The sequence below is a fragment of the Capra hircus genome, chromosome 5 (genome assembly GCF_001704415.2).
Source record: "Capra hircus breed San Clemente chromosome 5, ASM170441v1, whole genome shotgun sequence".
NCBI lineage: Eukaryota > Metazoa > Chordata > Mammalia > Artiodactyla > Bovidae > Capra > Capra hircus.
The window spans coordinates 105695723-105715540 of NC_030812.1; the positions used below are offsets into that span (position 1 = coordinate 105695723).

At 59.1% G+C, this 19818-nt stretch overlaps 1 protein-coding gene across 2 annotated transcripts in view; it reads right to left on the reverse strand.

The window, feature by feature from the left end:
* Positions 225-19818, reverse strand: part of TEAD4 (TEA domain transcription factor 4) — a 63394-nt gene continuing 43800 nt past the window's right edge. The window contains exons 3-12 of one of the 2 annotated variants that reach the window (XM_018048627.1): positions 16220-16284; positions 15772-15834; positions 11211-11339; positions 9964-10007; positions 9512-9567; positions 7175-7314; positions 5766-5939; positions 1810-1950; positions 1294-1446; positions 225-511 (exon numbers count right to left, since the gene is read on the reverse strand). In XM_018048627.1, coding sequence (XP_017904116.1) covers positions 398-511; positions 1294-1446; positions 1810-1950; positions 5766-5939; positions 7175-7314; positions 9512-9567; positions 9964-10007; positions 11211-11339; positions 15772-15834; positions 16220-16284 — 1079 coding nt within the window. In that variant the 3' untranslated portion in view covers positions 225-397. The remainder of the gene's footprint in view (positions 512-1293; positions 1447-1809; positions 1951-5765; positions 5940-7174; positions 7315-9511; positions 9568-9963; positions 10008-11210; positions 11340-15771; positions 15835-16219; positions 16285-19818) is intronic. The other variant, XM_018048628.1, reaches the window with a different exon arrangement.

Consider the following 19818-nt stretch of genomic DNA (forward strand, 5'->3'; position numbering starts at 1 on the left):
GGACACACAGGCGGGGGACCCGCGCCCGTCCCCAGGCCTCCCACTGTGGCCAGAGCCGGGGGCAGGGCCTCCAGGGCAGCTCGGGGACATGCCATCTTGAGCATCGGCAGCTGGCGACCGTCCTGGCCGAGTCCACGGAGCCCTGGCTTCACCGCCGCGCCCAGGTGGCATCCGGCCCCTTCTCCCTCAGCCCTCCCGGGGCTCGCGCAGCCAGACGGGGCCTCTGAAGACGCACAGAGCTGGGGTTTATTGGGCTTGGGCAATTGCAGGTTCAGGCAGAATTTGCTCCTGGGTAGAAGAGTCACCACCTCAACTCTTGGTGCTTCGGGGGCTGCCCCATGGGGCCCCTCCCCTCGTCCCTGCACACGTGATGTCACCCCCTCCCTGTCCCTGGTCTCTACTCCTTCACCAGCCGGTAGATGTGGTGCTGAGCCCCGTGCTCGCTCGCTGACACCTCGAAGACGTACGCGACGCACAGCAGGGTCTCCTGGGTGTCTCTGTTGGTGACCACCTGCAGGGGGTAGGGGGGAGGGCCTCAGGAGACAGCGTGCTGTCCGCTCCGCCCACTGCCCACCCCGCCACACACACACACCTACCTTCCCACACCTGCACACACCACACACCTGTCCCCACACACACACCTGCCTTCCCACACCTGCACACACCACACACCTGTCCCCCCCACACACCCGTGCCTTCCCACATCGGCACACACACACATCTGTCCCCCCACACCTGCACACACCACCCACCTTCCCCCTACACCTGCCTTCACACCTGCACACACACACCACACACCTGTCCCCACACACACCTGCCTTCCCACACCAGCACACACACACACATGTTTCCCCACACTTGTCTTCACACCTGTCCCCCCCAGACACCTGCCTTTCCACCTGCTCCCACACACACACACCTGTCCCCCCACACCTGCACACACCACCCACCTTCCCCCCACACCTGCTTTCACACCTGCACACACCACACACGTCCCCCCCACACCTGTATTCACACCTGCACACACATCTGTCCCCATAAACACACTTGCCTTCACACCTGTCCCCCAACACACACCTGCCTTCCCATACCTGCACATGCATGCCTGTCCCCCCACACCTGCACACACACCTGTCCCCCCCCACACACATCTGCCTTCCCACATCCGCACACACGCACGCCTGTCCCCCCCACACACACCTGCCTTCCCACATCTGCACACACGCACACCTGTCGCCCCCACACACACCTGCCTTCCCACACCTGCACACACGCATGCCTGTCCCCCCACACCTGCAGGATGGTGAAGTTCTCCAGCACACTGTTCATCATGTGCTTCTCGGGCAGGTGCCTCAGCTTGTGGATGAAGTTGACCATGTACTCGCAGAGCGGGGAGCGGTGGATTCGGTAGGAGTAGTGGCCGTTCTCGTAGCGCGCGCACTCGGTCTACAGGGCCGGGGACGCGCGGCTTAGGAGGCCGCCGCCCACCGCCAGCCCGGCGGCTCCCAGACACCACCCGCAGGTGGGAGAGGTCTGGGGTTAAACACTGTGGGGGACTCAGTGCCAGGGTGCTCAGGTGCCCCCAAGACCTGATGTACAGCGGTGAGAACCACCAGGATGGGGGTGCCTGGCCTCCCACCGCTCCCCGGCTCGTGCTGGGCGTGAGGTAGGTTGTCAGTAGTAAGGACGAGGTGAGGGTGAGACTGCCATAATTCAGACAAATCTGGGGGAAGAGGCGAGAAGCCCAAGCTGGGGGTGGTGTGTGTGTGCGCGTGAGGGGCCGGAGCCCAGGTGGGCAGCATGGCCTACCTCTACTTTCTCCACCACCTGCTTGCCGAAGGAGCACACCTTGGTGGAGCAGGTGATGACCATGTTCTCGGGGCTCTCGTACTGGCTGGACACCCCGTAGAAGGAGCCGCCCTCGTCTTCCATGTTGGTGTTGAGGTCTGCCTGGAGGGAGACAAGGGCGAGGGCCGGGTGGTGACTCAGAGGGGTCTTGGTGGAGGTCACAGCCCAGGTCGCAGGGCCAGGACATAACTGAGGGGGCGGTGCTCAGAAAGAACATGGATGAGGAACCTCAGAAAGCCGCCCCGCCCATTCACACGCAGGCCTGGGGTAAAGTCAGGCTGTGCGACAGAAACAGTGTCAAGAGCCTGGCCCCTGCTGCCCACCAGGTACCAACTGCCCAGCAGACAGGACCTCACATTGGCCTTCAGCGCAACGAGACCCTGCTGGTGCCTTTCAGCAATGGCTCTGGGGGGCCAGCCCCTTGCCATCTCTGTGGCCCCGTGAGCCCAGCCACCCTAGACTTGCATCTCAGTTCTGCCTCCAGATCAGTCTCCCCAACACCGGTCCTCTTCCACTCGGCCCCTCCTCTAACTGCTCTGAGAGGTCTTGGCACCCTCGTGCAGAACCCCTTTAAAATGGGAGCAGCACCGGGTTGGCAGGGCCTGGCCTTGCCCCTTCCAAACGGTGAAAACCCTGGAGGCAGGAACCAAGCTCTCCCAGGGCTCGGCCAGGCGCAGGGTGTGTGCCTTCAACAGTGTGGCACGTGACTGTCTAAGCCTGCCCCCTCACGCTGGCTCTGGGCGAGGAGTGGTCCTATAGTCACAAGGGGGACACCTAAGCTTCCTGCACCTGCCAGTCCTCAGAACCGCAGCCCCACCCCAGCCCAGAGACACTCCCGGGTCTCCTGGCATCGCCTCCCACTCACCTGGCCTTTCAGTCACCCATGCATCCTGCCTGGCCCAGAACAGTCAGGGTAGAAGGGGAGAGGCTGCGACATAGTCTCTGCCCTCAAGGAGTGTGTGTGTGACTTGGGGGGTGGGGGGGAGCAGCAAGAACAGGTGAGCTGGCAGCTGAGAGAGAGAGAAGGAGATGAAGCAGAGATGCAATTCCACAGGGACCTCCCTGGCGGTCCAGGGGTCAGGACTCTGTGCTTCCACTGCAGAGGGCCCAGGTTCAATCCCTGGTCGGGGAACTAAGATCTGGCATGCAAAAAGAAAAGTCCCACAAGCGACGGTCCAGAGTCTGCCCCAGAATCTACCCCTGGGGACCTCAGCCAGCGACAGCCACAAGTATCCTCCGTGACATCCTAACTACGATCCCACTCCCTCAACAGCCCCACTGCAGGATTTCCTGCCCACCATGTACCCCCACTCTGAGCAACGCACCCACACAAGCTTGGCGTCTCCACCTTCCCAGCCTGAGAGCAGAGCTGCCTCCCTGTTACCCTGAGAGGCGCCCCACCCCCCACCCCTCTCGGCCCCTCACTCCCCTCCCCCATCCTATTCATAGCCACGGCGTGGTGGGCAGCTCGCAGGCTGTGCCCAGAACAGGTGTGGGGGATCGGGTGGCTGACAGATGAGCCAAGACAGCTGGGCAAGGGGGCTGGGGGCTCAGATTCATTGTCACGCGCTGGTATGTGCCCAGGAGACAGGGTCCTGCAACGGAGGAGGGGCAGGGGCCCTGTCCTCCCTGCCAGCTTGACCCAGCCTTTTCGATCCGGAGTTAACAGCCATCAGTGCCCAGGAGGCCCCCCTCCCTCCGCCGACAGACAGAGGAGGACTCTGCTGATCTCACAGGTCCTGGGGAAGGAGGGAGGGGTGCTGGCCTCTCGGCCCCTGCATCTCACATACATAGACATAGGGCCCAGCCTGAGCCCCCAACCCATCCTGTGCCGATGTCCCTGCCAGCTGGAATCGACATGCACCGGCGGACACGAGCCAACCATTCACTCCCTATCCCCCACCAGTGAGGGCAGTAACTCGGCAGGAGGGGCTGGGAGGCCGAGCTGGGGACATCAGAGTCCCCCCTCCTCCCACTCCAAGCGCCCTCTGACCCACCCTGCAGCCTGCATGCCCAGGGCCTGGGGCCAGATGAGAAAACCACCAGGCAGGAAAAAGGAGGCAGGGAGGGGGTAGGGAGGGGGCACACCATGTCCTTGCCCAGCTGTGTCCCTGCCTAAACATGTGGCCCATCTCGCGCCAGCTCCAGGCCAGGGCACAGGAGGAGAGGGTTTTGGATGACTGGGGTCTGGGGCTGCCCGGGAGGACCCCGAGTCCCATGATTAGCAAGCACGAGAACTGCCTTCCCCACATCACAAGTCTGACCTTCCCTGGCGCCTCTGCCTTCCCCACATAGGAGGAGAGGGTCCAGATGGTGGCTGAGGTCTCCCGGCCACCAACATGCACCCCCCACCCCACCTCCTCAGCCTGCTGCCCTGTCCCCAGCTCCAATTTCACCCACCCTCACCCTGCCCAAGCCTCTGGCCATCAGGGCTCAGGCCGAGGGCATAAGGCAGGCACACAGCCCCCTTCACCATCAGCTGCCTGCACACGCCAGGGTCCTCAGACACATAGCCTCTCACACGACCCCAAGAACCAAGTGCTGATTGTGCAGGTGGAGAAACAGGGTCCAGCGGAGCCAAGACTCCTGGGAACACAACTCTCCAGCCAGACTCTCCGCTGCCCGCCTGGCTCTCCTTACACTCTGGAGGGCTCGCTGGTAGCCCGCCCCCAGTCCTGTGTGGTGACCGCCCCTGGGCGCTGAGAACGTGAGCTCCTGTCGGTCCATACAGCACAGGCTCTGTGTGCAGCCCACGGATGGGGCACTGAGGCCAGCATGGAACTTGCCCGTTCACGCTTCCTGGCATCTCCATCCCCACCCCCTCTTTTCTCATCATCCCACCCCCAGCACCCCCAGAGTCAAAAGGAAGGAGAGGACCAGGGCCATGGGCCAGACTGGGGAAGGATGCTCTGGCTCCTCCCCGACTCCTGCCAGCTCTGATCTCCAGGCAGGATGCCCCCGACCATCTCCTGGAAGCGAAGTCTGGGCTATAGAAAATGACTCTGAATGCACGTCTAAGTCTGCTCTCTTCCTGCCCCCGCTTAGGGGCTGCGGTCCCTTTTTAGGCAATCCACAGCCTTCTCCACCAGGACAGGGGAAGCACCAGGGCCCTGAGGGAGGCACCAAGCACCTGGCGAAGCAGGAAATGTAGGGCGATGGCTACAAGCACACTCCCAGAGCTGGGTCTGCACTCTGGGCTGCCACTACAAACTGGGTGGCCCTGGCAGGTCACTTCCCCTCTCTGTGCCCCAGTTTCCCCTCTAGGGACCAAGGCTGTCAACTGTACCTCCCTTCGGTAGGGTGGCGGGGATGCACACGCGGTCGCTCAGTCATGTCCGACTCTGCGACTGCATGGACTGTAGCTGGCCAGGCTCCTCCATCCACGGGATTCTCCAGGCAAGAATACTGGAGTGGGTTGCCATTTCCTCCTCCAGGGGCTCTTCCCGACCCAGGGACTGAACCCGCATCTCTTACGTCTCCTGCCTCGGCAGGCGGGTTCTTTACCACTAGTGCCACCTGGGAAGCCCGGTGAAGAAGAAACACGCTAATAAAAGTCTCCCGACAGCCCTGACTTTCCCCAGCACACCCGTCACAAGAGGGACTGCAGGAGCCGGGCTCGCCGGGGCTGGGGGTCTCCCAGCCAGGCCCTTGCTGACTCCAAGCCTCAGTTTCCCCATCTGTGAGATGGGGGTCTAGGGTGGCTCTCATCTGAGGATGGCTAGAACACAGACTGTTATCTCTGAGTGGAGGAAGGCAGGTGCTGGTGAGAAGGGCCCCCACGCTGCTGTCTCCCCCGACCAGGGCAGGGTTCCCATCAGTGCCTCCTGCCAGCCAGGCCTCCCTGGCCAGGCTTTTCCCTCGGGGCAGTTGGTCATCGCCGAGCTAGGGCAGGAAGGAAGAGGCCACCAGAGACTTACCCAGAACTTCACGAGGAAAAAGGCGTTGGAGGGTCCACGTTCAAAGAGCTCCTTGAGGCCGCCCTTCTTCTCGGGGAACTTGTCGTAGATCTGGTGGATGTCCACGGCTTCGAGGTAGGGGTCGCTGTAGCTGGGGCTCGACTGGCCGATGTGCACGAACAGGTGCTTGTTGTACTGTGGGCACAGGAGAGCTAGTCTGAGGGGCTGCGGGGCGGGCGGACCAGCACTGGGGCTCGGAGCCCAGCCAGGGGCCCAGAGCAGGGATGCCACGGCAGGGCCTCAGTCTCCCCCCTGGTGACACGGAGCAGGAAGAAGGGCTGAGTACACAGCAGAGTAAACAGGCACCCCGCCCTTGGGGCAGGCGGCCCCCCACAGGTGCTTGGCATGTGTTGGTCGCTATTTGCATTATTCTGAGTCGTGACTCGGTCATTGAATATCCTTAGGTGGGTCATTTCTGTCTTTGGACCCCCTCAATCTCATCTGTGATGGAAGACCACTGAACCAGAAAAGGGGTGTTCCCCCCGTTTGAAGTGGGGGGCGGGGGCTGGGAACCCCTTGCTGCAATCCGAGAAAATCCACTGCTTTCACAATACATGCTGGGCTTCCAAGGAAGGGTTTGTCTGACTAACAAGTTCCTCACCTGAAAAATAAGCTTCTAAATGTCAAACTGGGAGTGGGGGGTATAGGAGGGAGGCTCAGGAGGGGAGGGGATATCTGTATACATATGGGCTGATCCACGTTGTTGCATGGCAGAAACCAACACAACGCAGTATAGCAATTATCCTCCAATTTAAAATAAATTAAGAAAAAATAAAGACCTTGAGAAATCTTAGCGTTTAAGAACAAAAAGTGTTAAACTGAAATGATCGGTGAAGATTCCCAGGCTCTGGCCTCCTGTCCACCCGGCCAGGTGCTACTCTGAACTCTGCAGGTGACACGGGTCACCCAGGATGGAGACACAGAAGGGTTCAAAGTGGGGGTGGGCTGCTGCTCCTGCTGGTGCCCCCGAGGATGTGCGGCAGACAGACGGCTCCTTGGAGCCACAGGGGACAGCGCAGTGCAGCCTGGGGTGGGGCTGGGACCAGCGTCTTCAGAGGGAGAGGTGACTAGATGGGAGGAAGGAGGGCGTGAGGGACTGGGGACTAGGGTGGGGCACAGAGACCAGGGGAGGCTTAGGGGAGGGAGAGACACAAGGTCCAGTGAGAAAGAAGCCAGGGGGAGGACAGGTGAACCAGGAGAGGATAAGAAGGAACAGGAACCTAAATTCAGTCCCAAGGTGGAGCAGGGCAGAGGGCAGGGAGAGAAAGCCAGAGTAGGCAAAATTGGAGCTGGAGGAGGCTGGGGAGCAGCACGCTCCAGGAATGAGGATGGCGCGGGAGGAAATCTAGCTGGCGACGGCTAGGACCTACCGTATCGGGGTCCTGCTGCCGCTCCAAGAAGGCAGAGAACTCCAACATCCAGAGCTTGGAGCTGGCCACGCTGCGGCCCTGCCACGGGGGTGCGGGGGGCGCAGAGGGCGACGGGGCAGGTCCTGCCGGAGACTCGAACCCTGCACACGGTGGACGGCACATGGGAGCCAGCCCACACGGCCTCCCCACACCAGCCTCCCCCAGACCCCCAGAACCATCGGAACCTGCTGTGTGCCTCCCAGCAGGCATGGGGGTGGGGACAAAGCACTGGCCAGCAGTCCAGGGGCAGCCCTGGCAGGGGGCTCAGCCCTGACAGTTCAGTCCCCTGAACTGAGAGAGTCAGGATGGCTCTCAAGGGAGGTGATGCTGGCCGGGGACAGGTTGTGGGGGCAAGGGGATGGGGGTGGCTGGGGGCAGGGGGCGAGTGGAATGCCTGCTGGACCCAGGGCTTCCAGGGCAGGCACTGCTTGGTTCTTGCTCTGGAGGGGCTTCAGGTCCAGCCAGGGAGATAACTGGACAAAAGACTACAATGACACGAGTCTCTGCCCAGCCCCTGTGACAGCATCTGGCCCAGAAGGGCATGCAGGTTTGTGATTAAGTGAAGCAACGAACGTGATGAAAACAGACTGAGCGCTGCAGGGGGGTTCCTGGTCCACCTTGGCGGTGGTCAGAAAGGCTTTCCGCAGGTGATGCTTAAAGAGGTTACACAGCAGGGGTGGGAGGAAGGCTCAGGTGGCAGGGGATATATGTATACTTATGGTCGATTCACATTGTTGTACAGCAGAAACTAACACAACATCGTAAAGCAATTATCCGCCAATTAAAAATAAACTTAATAATAAAAAGAAGTGATGTGGCAGGAGCAGGAGGCAGCAGCAGAGACAGGGGAACGGGCTGCAGGCAGAGGGCACGGGGCAGCCGGATGCTCAGTGGGCTGGGAGGCTCCGTCCAGCAGGTTTGTGCAGGAGCCGGAAATGAGGCTTGAGAGTTGGGGCCTGGCTGCTGGGTGGAGAGTACAGGTTTCAGCCTGAGCTCAGGAGGGTGACAGAGGATTCTAAGCAGGGCTGAGGAGCGATTGGCTGAGCATTTCTGCACATCTTGTTCCTAGTGGACGAAGGAATGGGCAGGGGCAGTGCTGGCCAGAGACGCGGGCCTCGTGGGCTCTTCTCAAGGGGGGTAAAGAAGAGGGCAGTGAAGAGGAGGGGACACAAGAGGGACATGGAGGGAGCAAGACTGCAGGACTTGGTGAGAGACAGGACGAGGGGGCAGCCGAGGCAGGTAGGTCAGGAGCTCGGGGAAGAGACAGAGAAGAGATGGCAGAGGAGTGGGCAGAGGACCACGCTGGACACACCAGCTCACACACTGGACGCGTGAGCTGAATCCCTCGTTCATTTGTCCAAGGGCAGCTTCCCGAGTCCTGCCCAGTGGGGGCACACTGGACGTGGCCCAACACACGGAGGACAGACACCAGCCCGGGATGGTGCCCGGGTGCACGGAGAGGGACAATCACCAGGGAGCCTCTAATGGATTCTAAGCTGGAAGCACCTCGGTGAGAAAGACGCTTCAAGATGATGGGTGAGTTATGGGGTGGAAGAGCAAGGATATGGTTGCAGATGGGGAAGCTGGTCAAGAGGCCACGGCAGTGACCCAGGCAGGAACGAGGAGGGCCTGAGAGAAGCTGATGGGCAGACAGGGGAGCGCACAGATTAGGGGGGTGGAGGGTGGCCCCAAGTGGCCGTCAAGAACCTAGGAAGGCAGCAGGGCTCCTCTCGGAGCAGGAAAAGCCAGGCCACCGTGCAGGCAGGAGCCAGTCCCAAACCAGGAAAGGTGGCTAAGGGCGAGGATCCTGTCTCGCCCCGCAGAGGGGCAGGTGGAAGGACCCTCCTGAGAAAGAGGCAGGGACAGAGCCGGTCACATGAGCAGCAGGCTGCCACCCAGCCTGCCCCGTCTCAGGAGCCTTCCCTCTGCTGACCAGGGGCTCCAGGCTGGAATGCCAGGCTCTGCGGGAAGCCCATCTTGAAGGAGAGGGTTACAGTGTCCCAGAGGGAGGCCAGCCCAAGCGCCAGGCTGGACGGGACACACATGCAGGTGGGGCAGCTGCCCGAGGCACCCACCGTGCCCCTTGAACCATGCGCACGCTGCCAGCCCTGAGTCTCTCTGAGGAGGATAGCAGCCCTGGGCACACAGGGGTCTTGGCTCTGGAGAGGACTGGGGTGCACAGTCTGAGCACACACCAGGATGGCATCGAAGGGGGCGTGAGTGCCCAGCTGTCAGGGCCTGGGACCGGGACAGGAGCCAAAGTGTGACACAGGAGGAGGTCAGACCCTGCCCACCCACCTGGCAGAGGCAGTGACGGCTGGACAGTGTAGGTTTGCTGGGAGAAAGGTTTCACACTGCAGGAGACAAGAGAGGACGCGTGAGCCCGGGGCAGCCTTGGAGCCTCGGTCAGGCCCCAGCGCTGTCTGTGAGGCAGCCCGGGGGGTCAGGACTCTGGCCTCCTGCTCCCTCAGGATTCTGGCCGGCCCACGGAAGCAGCATGTCTGTTGGGCAAACCCATCACTCCCTCCCTCCCACCCAGGCCAGCCTCCTCCCCTCGGGTCCCGAGCTCAGGCCCTGCTCCACCCAGGACAGGCCAGGGCTTTGGCAAAAGCTGGGTGCACCATCCTTAAGCACAGGGCCACCCGGAAACGCTGACTCCACCCTGTGGCCCACCCACCCTGTGGCCAGGGTCAACAGAATGGTTCACCGGCTCAAGTGCAGCCCAGGGAGCAATCAGAGGCCATACTCACTCGTGGGACGTTCCGGCTTGGCCTGGCAGAGCTCCTTGCCAAAACTGAGGAGGTAAAAGCACGGGGTCAGCAGAGCCCCGTGGGCACGGCTGGCATTGTGGAGTCAGATATGGCAGGGGCCCTAGAGCTGGAAGGGAGGCTGGAGCCTGGGCCCGGGGGCTAGGGAGGGTGTTAACACCCCTGCCTCCATCCAGGCAGCATGGCCTCCCAGAGAATGCATCCAGGAAGCCCAGCCCCGGGAACATCCCCCAGTGCGGGGCTCCCAGGAGAAGCCCCCAGACTCACAGACACGGCTCCTCCCATCTCCTCCCTGAGACAAGCCCTCTGTGACGGTGCCAAGCATGGCCCCCAACAGTCCTGGAGTCAGGCATCCTGCTTAGATCTGAGCGCCCCAAAGTCACGTGGGCACACCCCAGGTCCTGTCGTCCTGTCTACTCAATGCCCTGCTGGACTAGAGGCCTCTGGGCACACTGAACGCCGGCCGGATGGGAGGCTCGCCAGACGGCCCCTTGTTCTCGGGCCTGGGCTGGTGCATTAGTCCCAACAGCCAGGAAAACCCTATGCGGACACAGCCCTGGGAAGGAGGGGCCTTTCTGGACTGTTCTTAGAGAGGCCGAGAGACCCGTTCTCAGGCCAAGAAGTTCACATTCAAGACGAGTTTGCTCTGGGACGTCAGCCTCCACCTGGGAGGAACACCTGAGGGGGAGGGGCATGAGGCCAAGTGGGGGCGGGGGTTACTGGGGACTGGCCAGTGCAGCCCCACAGCCTGGGGCCTAGGCTGCCTCTTCTGCACGTGTGCATGTTAAGCTGCTTCAGTCACACCCCACTGTTTACTATGACCTGCAGCCCGCCAGGCTCCTCTGCCCATGGGGTTCTCCAGGCAAGAGTATTGGAGTGGGCTGCCATGCCCTCCTGCAGGGGATCTTCCCCACCCAGGGATCGAACCCAGGGATCTCATGTCTCCTGCACTGGCAGGCGGGTTCTTTACCACTAGCGCCACCGGGAAACCAGGCCAACTCTGCAGAGCCCCCAGGCCGGCCATCTGATGGCGTGGCTTCGGCCTGTGTCCCTGCCAAGGCCCCTAGAGGGCGGGTCCAACACCTGCACGGCCCTCGGTCCTTGGTCCCTCCTTCCCTGAGAAGACTCAGGTGAGGACTCTGGCATGGCCAGCGCCGTGTCTCCTCAGAAGGGGGAGGAGGGAGAAGGACAGGGTGGTCCAGCCTCTGGCTGCAGGCAGCTCCACTTACCCCTGAGACCGCTGGGTAGCCTGGGCCCCGGGTGAGGGTCATTTTACTGTGGAAGGCTGCGGCGGAGATGATCTGGGCGGACGACATGGCAGCCATGCTCTGCAGGGCCTTGTCCTTAGCTGCCTGATCCTGGGGAGACATTGGGGGGAGGCCTCAGCGCAAGCACCCTGGCAGGCCAGGAGAGGCCCCAGGACCAGGCTCCCGCTCCTGCAGGGCTGTCAACCTTCCCTGTGACTCTGAGTAAGTCACTGGGTGGCTCTGATCCCTTTCCTCATCTGTCAAAGGGGACACTTGGCCTGCCTGTCACACTAGCGTTTAAAGAGACTTTGACCCACTCCCAGGCATATAGCCAGAAAAACATGATCGAAAAGGATACGTGCACCCCAGTGTTCACTGCAGCACTGTTTACAACAGCCAGGACGTGAAAGCAACCTGGATGTCCATCAACAGAGGAATGGATAAAGATGTGGTGTATACATGCAATGGAATATTACTCGGCCGTTAAAAAGAACGAAATCGAGCCTTTTGCAGCAACAGTGGATGGACCTAGAGAGTGCCATACTGAGTGAAGTAAGTCAGACAGAGGAGAAAAGTTGTATGACATCCCTTATGTGTGGAATCTAGAGAGAAATGATACAAATGAACCTACTTACAAAACAGAAAGAGACTCACAGAAAACAAACCTACAGCTGCCAGGGGGAAGAGACAGTAGGGAGTTTGGGATGGATGGGTACACACTGCTGTATTCAAAATGGATAACCAACCAGGACCTACTGCATAACACAGGGAACTCTGCTCAGGGTTGTGTGCCAGCCTGGATGGGAGGGGGGTTTGGAAGAGAATGGATACATACATATGTAAGGCTGAGTCCCTTCCCTGTCCGCCTAAAACTACTAGAACATTGTTAATCAGTTATGCTGCTGCTGCTGCTGCTGCTGCTAGGTCACTTCAGTCGTGTCCGACTCTGTGCGACCCCATGGACGGCAGACAACCAGGCTCCCCCGTTCCTGGGATTCTCCAGGCAAGAACACTGGAGTGGGTTGCCATTTCCTTCTCCAATGCATGAAACTGAAAAATGAAAATGAAGTCGCTCAGTCGTGTCCGACTAGTAACGACCCCATGGACTGCAGCCTACCAGGCTCCTCTGTCCATGGGATTTTCCAGGCAAGAGTACTGGAGTGGGGTGCCATTGCCTTCTCCAGTTAATCAGTTATACCCCCAATGCAAACTAAAAAGTTTAAAGTTCGAAGAAAAATAAAGAGACTTTGAAGGTCACCTGCCAGACCACAGCTCTCCTGTTACCAACCTAAGGGACACCTGTGAACAGAGACCACCCAGGCCTCGCTCACCTCCACACCAACGGTGTCTGGGGCCCCACCTGGCTCATGGGAGAGGATGTAGGAATATGCTCAGCAGAGGTCATCTCCGGTCACATGGACCAGTGGTCCCTGTCTCAGACCTGGCCTATGGGTGTCAACTGTACCATGGGCACCCACAGCTCCTGAGCCTTTTATGTGTCAGAATGTGACTGTCTGTCCTCTGTAGTCCAAAGACCCTCCCCCAAAATTGGGCTCACCCAGCACAGGCTCTGAATGAATCAGCAGTATCATCTGCTTATAATAAATCCTTGTTAATACTTGTCTAAGCCAATGGTCCCAATCTGAGCTCCCCAACCCCGAAGGGCCTCTCAAGCAATAAGACAACATCCTGTATTCCAAAAAAGTCCATATGGATCGGAAATAAGACCATACATACAGACAGTGGGCTGGTACAGGCAGCATTACTGGGGCTAAAACGTTGGGTTATGTCAACTCAGGAGCTGTGATTAGAAATCCTGTATCTTTATGATGGATTATTTTAAATGGGAAAAATATGTGGGCCCTTTATTTAATCACCAACTTGGTGACCCAAATCTGTCCTGAATGATAAGCAAGCAGATTGCTGAGGGAGGGCCTCACAGCTCACAGCTGGGTTTGCTGTGACTTCACTCGCCCAGTGGGTGGCATTACAAAGGTCCGAGTGTTGAGCCCGGCACCCTGTAGGACACAGTGTGGGGCCAGGCCCTTCTACCCAGACTCTCAGGGACCTTTACAGTCCCAGGGCACCAGACAGCCCCCAGAAAGTAAAGAATGCTGTCTCACTTTGGCTCTGAACATCACAGGATCTCTGTGAGGCTGGCAGGACTTGTCACACCCCCATTTTAAGATAAACTGAGGCTCAGAGAATTTAGGGGACCCGGGTGTTGACAGGGGTCACAGGCCAGTGCCCTGCGAAGTGGGTCCAGGACAGGCCATCCATGACCTCTGACCTCTGCAGGCCCAGGGGCTGAGCAGACTGAGGACAGGGCAGGTCAGGACCTGAGGGCAACCCCGTCTCCAGCACGGAGGGGGCAAGAGGCCACACTGAGTGGTGGGCACCCGAGCCCACTGTCCTTCTGGGGCCAATCTTGGATCCTGCTCTAAGGCGATCCTTATTAACCAAAGTATCAGGCTGCCTCTCTGCAAGGACTCTGGGGGTCTCAGGAGCATCACCCAGGCTTGCTCCCTTCAGGACTTGGATGGGGCAGCACCCCAGGTACAGGCTCTGTTAACAGACCCTTGTTAACAACAGCACTGGGAGGCTGGATGGCTCCAACCCGAGGTCAGAGACCTGTACTCCTTTCTCATAGCTGGCCTAATGAACAGCCGGGGACCAGCAAGTGGAATAGGAATCGGGGGGAGTGGTGGGGGGTGGGTGGTGGTGACATCAGTGACCTGGTACTGAATTTTGAGGTTGGAGGGGACCTCAGATAGCACCTTGATTAACCCTGTCATTTATAGGCAGGGAAGCTGGCAGAGCTTGAGGTGAATGACCCAGCCAAGTGCCCCCAGGCAGAGCCTGGCCAGTGACCCAAAGATTTCCACCTGACCTTGCTGCCCACGGAGGAGCTTAACTGCCCTGGGCCCCAGACCCCTTGGAGAATATGGTAAAATCCTCAGACCAAATTCTCCCCTAAGTGCATACGCAGGAAAATGTGTGTGTTACTTAAAGGACCAGTGGCTCCCCTTGAAGCCTGTCTGGTGGTCCACTGAGGCTGTTACTGGCCCCTCATCAAAGTCTATGGACAGGGACAGGTTCAGTCTCTCCAGCACATGTGGGCCATACAGCTGGGCCCCTTGGGAATCAACAGCTCCCCTCAACAGCTCTAAACAGAAGCCTGGACACTCCACTCTCCATCAGGTCCCCTGCTGGGCCCCATGGAGTCACAGGGCAGCCAGAGAGTAGAGCGGGGAGGAAGTGGGCGCCAGGGCTGAGGGTGTCCGGGTACACGTGCCAGCGTGAGAGGGAGGGACCAGCAGCTGCGGCCAGCCAGCTGTCCTGGGGGCAAAGGGGCGAGGGCTGGGCCGCAGCTGTGGGAGGCGGGGACGGCTGGGTGGGCAGCGGGGGCAGCCTCCTGTGGCCTCCCACCCACGCCTTCCAGGCTCCAGTGTCAGGGTCAAGGGCCGCAGTCCCAGAGGGGTCCTCTGTGGTCCTCTAGGCCAGGGGCTTTGAAACTGGGTTCTCGTATGTTCTCAGGTTCGAGAGTCGTGGGGCCTGAGAGGGACGTAGAGGAGGAGTCCCTAGCCCACCCCTCGCCAACTTAACTTTGACCACAGCAGCTCCTCTGACATTGTATCAGTGATAATTCAGTTAGGAATAAAGCAGAAAGGCTTCCACTGCTTTAAAAAAATGTCTGTGGGGAGTTCCCTGGTGGTCCAGTGGTTGGGCCTCTGCACTTTCACTGTCGAGGACCCACGTTCAATTGCTGGTCGGGGAGCTAAGATCCTACAAGCCGCACAGTACAGTCAAAAAAATTAAAATTAAAAAAAATTTGTTTTAATGTCCATGGATTTACTAGTCTGATCTAAGGCCCAAATGCTGGCTCCTCCACGGGAGGAGTAGTCACCCAAGGGGCCCTGGCTCTGGGGTCCAGAAGGCCTGAGTCCCACGGGGAGGGGGCTCCCACCAGGGCTGGCCCCCTTGAGCAGTCACCCGTCCAGGCCTGCAAGGTGGGGCTGATCCAGGGAGGGACAGGAACCTCCATTCCCAGAGAGTGGGGTGGGAAGAATTCCACCAGCCCCTCCTCCAGCATGGAACCCCTCTCCCCAGCAGTGCCTCCCAGGCCCCGCCACCCTCAAACAGTAAGGGGCTGAGGGGTCCTCAAGGAAAGGGGCCTGGAGGTCAATCCTGTTGCCCTAGCCATGGGATTTGGGGCATGCACCGTCCCTCTGAGCTGGGCGGGGGGTGGAATGCACAGCAAGAGACGGGACTGTGCCTCCCAGGATGCTGAACCTGGCCTTTCACACACACACACACACACACACACACACGGCTGCCAGTCAGTGGTCAGTGTCCTCTGCTGGATGGGGGAGACAGGTTACAGGCTGGACCCCACTTTCCTCAGCGCCTTGAAGCCCGCTGGCTCCACGGGCAGTCCTGAAAACCATAGAAAGGCTTTTCCTCCTGGGAAAAGAGCCCAAAGTCCCAGAGGCCAGCCCTCCTGAGCCCTGGGCCCTTGCTCCCACCGCCATCCCTGTCTTACCTTTAGCTTGGCCTGGATCTCACGGGCTTTTCGCCGAGCCAGCACCTGGATGTGGCTGGACACCTGAGGCAGGAAAAGGGACTCCTGTTCCTGCCTTCTACCTGAAGGCCACTCCCCACGGGGTTCCCCCTGGCCCTCCACCCGCCACAGCCCTCCATCCACATCACAGACTGACTGAATGAATGAAAGATCCATCACCGATGGGCGCTCGGTTCTGCCCTCCCCGCTAAACAGAAGTGAGGTCCTCCTGCTGGCCAGGAGAAGTAGGGGAGGGGTCTCTCTCCTCCCAGTGATGGTGGCAGGGACCCCAGGGAAACCGACCGTCTGGGGCACACTCAGTGGAGGATCCCTCCCGAGCTGGCCCCCAGAGCCCACACTCGGCCCCGCAGAGGGCCAGGCCCACCCAGGGAGCCACCGTTGGTGCCAGGGCACCCGCGCCAGGGCCCACCTGCTTCCTGGTGCGGGTCTTCCCTGTCCGGAGCTTGATGTAGCGGGCGATCAGCTCGTTCCGACCTGCAGAGACACAGCAGCCTCTCAGTGGGAGGGCCCGAGGGACCCCAGCCCTCACCTCTGCCCACCTGCCCGGCACTTGGGGTGATGATTCTGCAGGCCCCTGCCCCCCCCCACCCTCCTTAGATCCCAGGGGTCTCCAGGCAGCAGGAGGGAGCCAAGGCCTTGCTGGGGACGGTAACCTGAAGACATGGTGACAGGGCCATGGGTCTCCGGCTGGTGGGCACACAGCTTGAAACTCCCCCAGCCGGAGCCTCCCCTCACCTGCAGCCTGGCAGTCACTTCTGCTTATGCCTCCCCTGGGGCCTCCCTGCCTTGGCCCTGGCTCCAGACAGCTCCCTCGGTCCCCACCACCTCCACGAAAGAGCAGGACCGGACAGGGTGTCTGTCTTGTCTGTGGGCAGCAGAGGGCACATGGGACGCAAGGAGCGTCTCTGGAGGGGAACCCGCGGCCCTGACCCGGACTCAGCTCCAGGGCTCCTGCTAGACCATCACCAGGTCACACGAGTGCTTCCTGCCGGCCCAGCCTCCTAGAGGAGATGCCGCAGGACCCCGTGTCCTCCATGGTCATAAATGAGATCAGGATGAGGGCTCCCTGCCTTCCAGGAGCTCACCACCTGTGTGGCCAGACGACGGCCCAGTGCCTGCATCCAACGGGGCCCACGCCGTATGCTGAGGACGAGGCCCCAGATCAGGCTGGGTGGCCAGGTGAGCCTTGAGCTGCACTGACCACTGGTAGGATTAGACCACAAAGAAGGGCACTGGGGGAGACGGAGGGTGAGAGGGTTTGAGCGGGAGTGATGACCTCCTTTCTCCACCTATGGGCACAGTCGCCAGCCAGCCCAGTCCTCTGGGCTTGGCTGAGCCAGGAGGCCTGCGGGGGGTGAGAAGCTGCTGATGCAGGGGGGCAGTGAAACAAGCAGGCCACCCGCCACCTGGGTGGTAACCAGGGCACCCAGCCAAGGCCACGCGGGTCTCCCAGCTGACCTCTCCCCACTGCCAAGGCTGAATCAAGAGCCGCCCTCAGGAGGTCTTGTCTGCCAGGAAGACTCGCCAGCCTACGAGCACAAACCTGTCTGTGTCAGGGAAAGAGGGGGAGGTCCAGACCCTGGGGACACTGCCTGTGGGCTGATCTCTCTAAGCCCACGGTCCAGCACCATGCCCCTTCTCAAAGCTTCCCAGAGAAAGGTATTCCGCAGGCAGTCCAATGGACGTGAGACAGTCCTACTCCACGTCTAACCAGAGGCAGTCATGCTGCAGGTAGGAACAGCAGAGAAGTGGGTCATGGGCTAGGAGTCGAGGAGCCAGGTTGCAACCTGGCAGCTCCACAGACAAGCTCTGGGGGCTCACTGCTCACTTCCCTCTGGACCCTCACACAGCCTCCTCATCTAAAACCTGGGCCCTGACGGCCGTAGGCTCGTCATTCAAACGTGTCCGGATTGTACAGACTTGGGAACAGACCTGGACTCTGGCTCGACTGCAGTTCTCAGGAGCTCAGTCTCCCTTCCTGTTAATCAAACGAGCTCCAGGCCCACAAGAAGAGTCCAGTGCCAACAGTTCAGGGACAGAGGGTGGACGGGGTGGAGGTCCTTGGGGCCCCGAGGCTGAGCCTGGTGCCGGTGGGCATGGTGCCAGCAGTGGGGGAGCCGATGGGGACCCTTTGGTCAGCATCCGGGATCCGGTTCTCCTGCTGCTCCAGCTCAGCCCTCATAAGGGCAGCAGCCCATCACTTCTGGGTCTGTCTTTTCCCGCTAGATTCTTAGCATCAAAGAAGAAGGGACCACACCTCCCTTCAGGTCTGCATCCCCAGACTTGGCATCTCTGTGTCAAATGAATGAACGAGTCTGCCAGCAAAAGCTGATGATTCTGTTTTCAACCTAGGTTGGAATCCAGCCCCTTCTCCCCCATCCACCACCATCACAGTTCAAGCTACCACCTTCCCTGGCTGAATTCCCTGCTCTGAGTCCATTCTCTACACAGCAGCCACTGTGATGCTATTAAAACTCAAGCCCCCTCCAGGGGCTCCCACCTGCCTGCTTAGAAAGTGTCCAAATCCCTACAACAGCCCAGAGGCTCCCCCAGGATCTGTCCACCCATCCCCAGCTCAGTCCGTCCCTCACCCCACACCACCAACCTTTGAGGCTCTGAGCTTTTGCTGGACGTGCCAGGCCTTCCCACCTCAGGGTCTTTGTATGTCCGGTCTTCTGCTCAGAGACCCTCGAGGCCCACTCCCTCATCTTCACGTCCCGAAGGCAACTTTGGCTCAGCGGCCACTAGAGGGGGGGACGTGTTTCCTAAACAACCCACTGAAAGCTGAGGTCACCCCCTCAAACCCCCCAACTGCCCGTCCACCCCTGACTCCCAACAGGAAGAAATCTCCTGTTTATCCCTAAAACTAAGAAAAGTGCTGTACAGAGCAAGCGCCCAGTAAATGCTTGCTAAATGGATGATCTGACATTGGTCACACCTTCTGTGGGAAAAGTGAGTTAAATTTTAAGTGCAAATAGGGACTTTCCTGGTAGTCCAGCGGTTAAGACTTCTCCCTTCAATGCAGGAGGGTGTGGATTTGATCCCTGGTCGGGGGAGCTAAGATCCCACATGCCTCACAGGCAAAAAACCACACCTAAATGAGAAGCACCATTGTAACAAATTCAGTAAGACTTCAAAAACCAGATCCACATCCAAAAAAATATTTTTTATGGCTGATACACGTTGTTGTAAGGTAGAAACCAACAGCACTATAAAGCAATTATCTTCCAATTAAAAATAAAATAAGTAAATAGAAAAAATAATTAAAGAAGAAAAAAACATGCAGATAATCCACTTTCGATGAGTCTGGCATCATTCTCAAAGTGCTCTCCTAGCCAGGTCTCATTTGAGCCTCTCAGGGCAGAAACAAATCCAGATTTCCATGGGGCCTAAAGCATATAAAAACTGTGGGGCTCTCTTTGAGAAAAGGAATTTAGAAATACCACACACAGAATTAGGTTCAGACCCTCTGGAGGTGAGGATGGGCTCATTCTCTTGATGGTGGTCATGGCTCCATAGGTGGACACATGGTCAAACCTACCAAACTGTCCACTTCAAATATGTGTCATTTATTGCACGTCAATCAGATTTCAATAAAGCTATTTTAAATTTTTAATTAAAACTAAAAAGTTTCGGAAATTCCCATGGTTAGGACTCTGTGCTTTCACTGCTAGCTGCTAGTTGTTCAGTCGCTCAGTGGTGTCTGACTCTTTGCAACCCCATGGACTGCAGCACGCCAGGCTTCCCTGTCCTTCACCGTCTCCCTGAGTTTTCTCAAACTCAGGTCCATCGAGTCGGTGATGTCATCCAACCATCTCATCCTCGGTCGCACCCTTCTCCTCTCACCTTCAATCTCTCCCGGCATCAGGGACTTTTCCAATGAGTCAACTCTTCACTGCTAGGGCCCAGGTTCAACCCCTGGTCAGGGAATTAAGATCTTTCAAGACACACAGTGCAGCCAAATAAGTAAAAGGAAGTTTACACATAAATATACAAATTAAAAGTTTA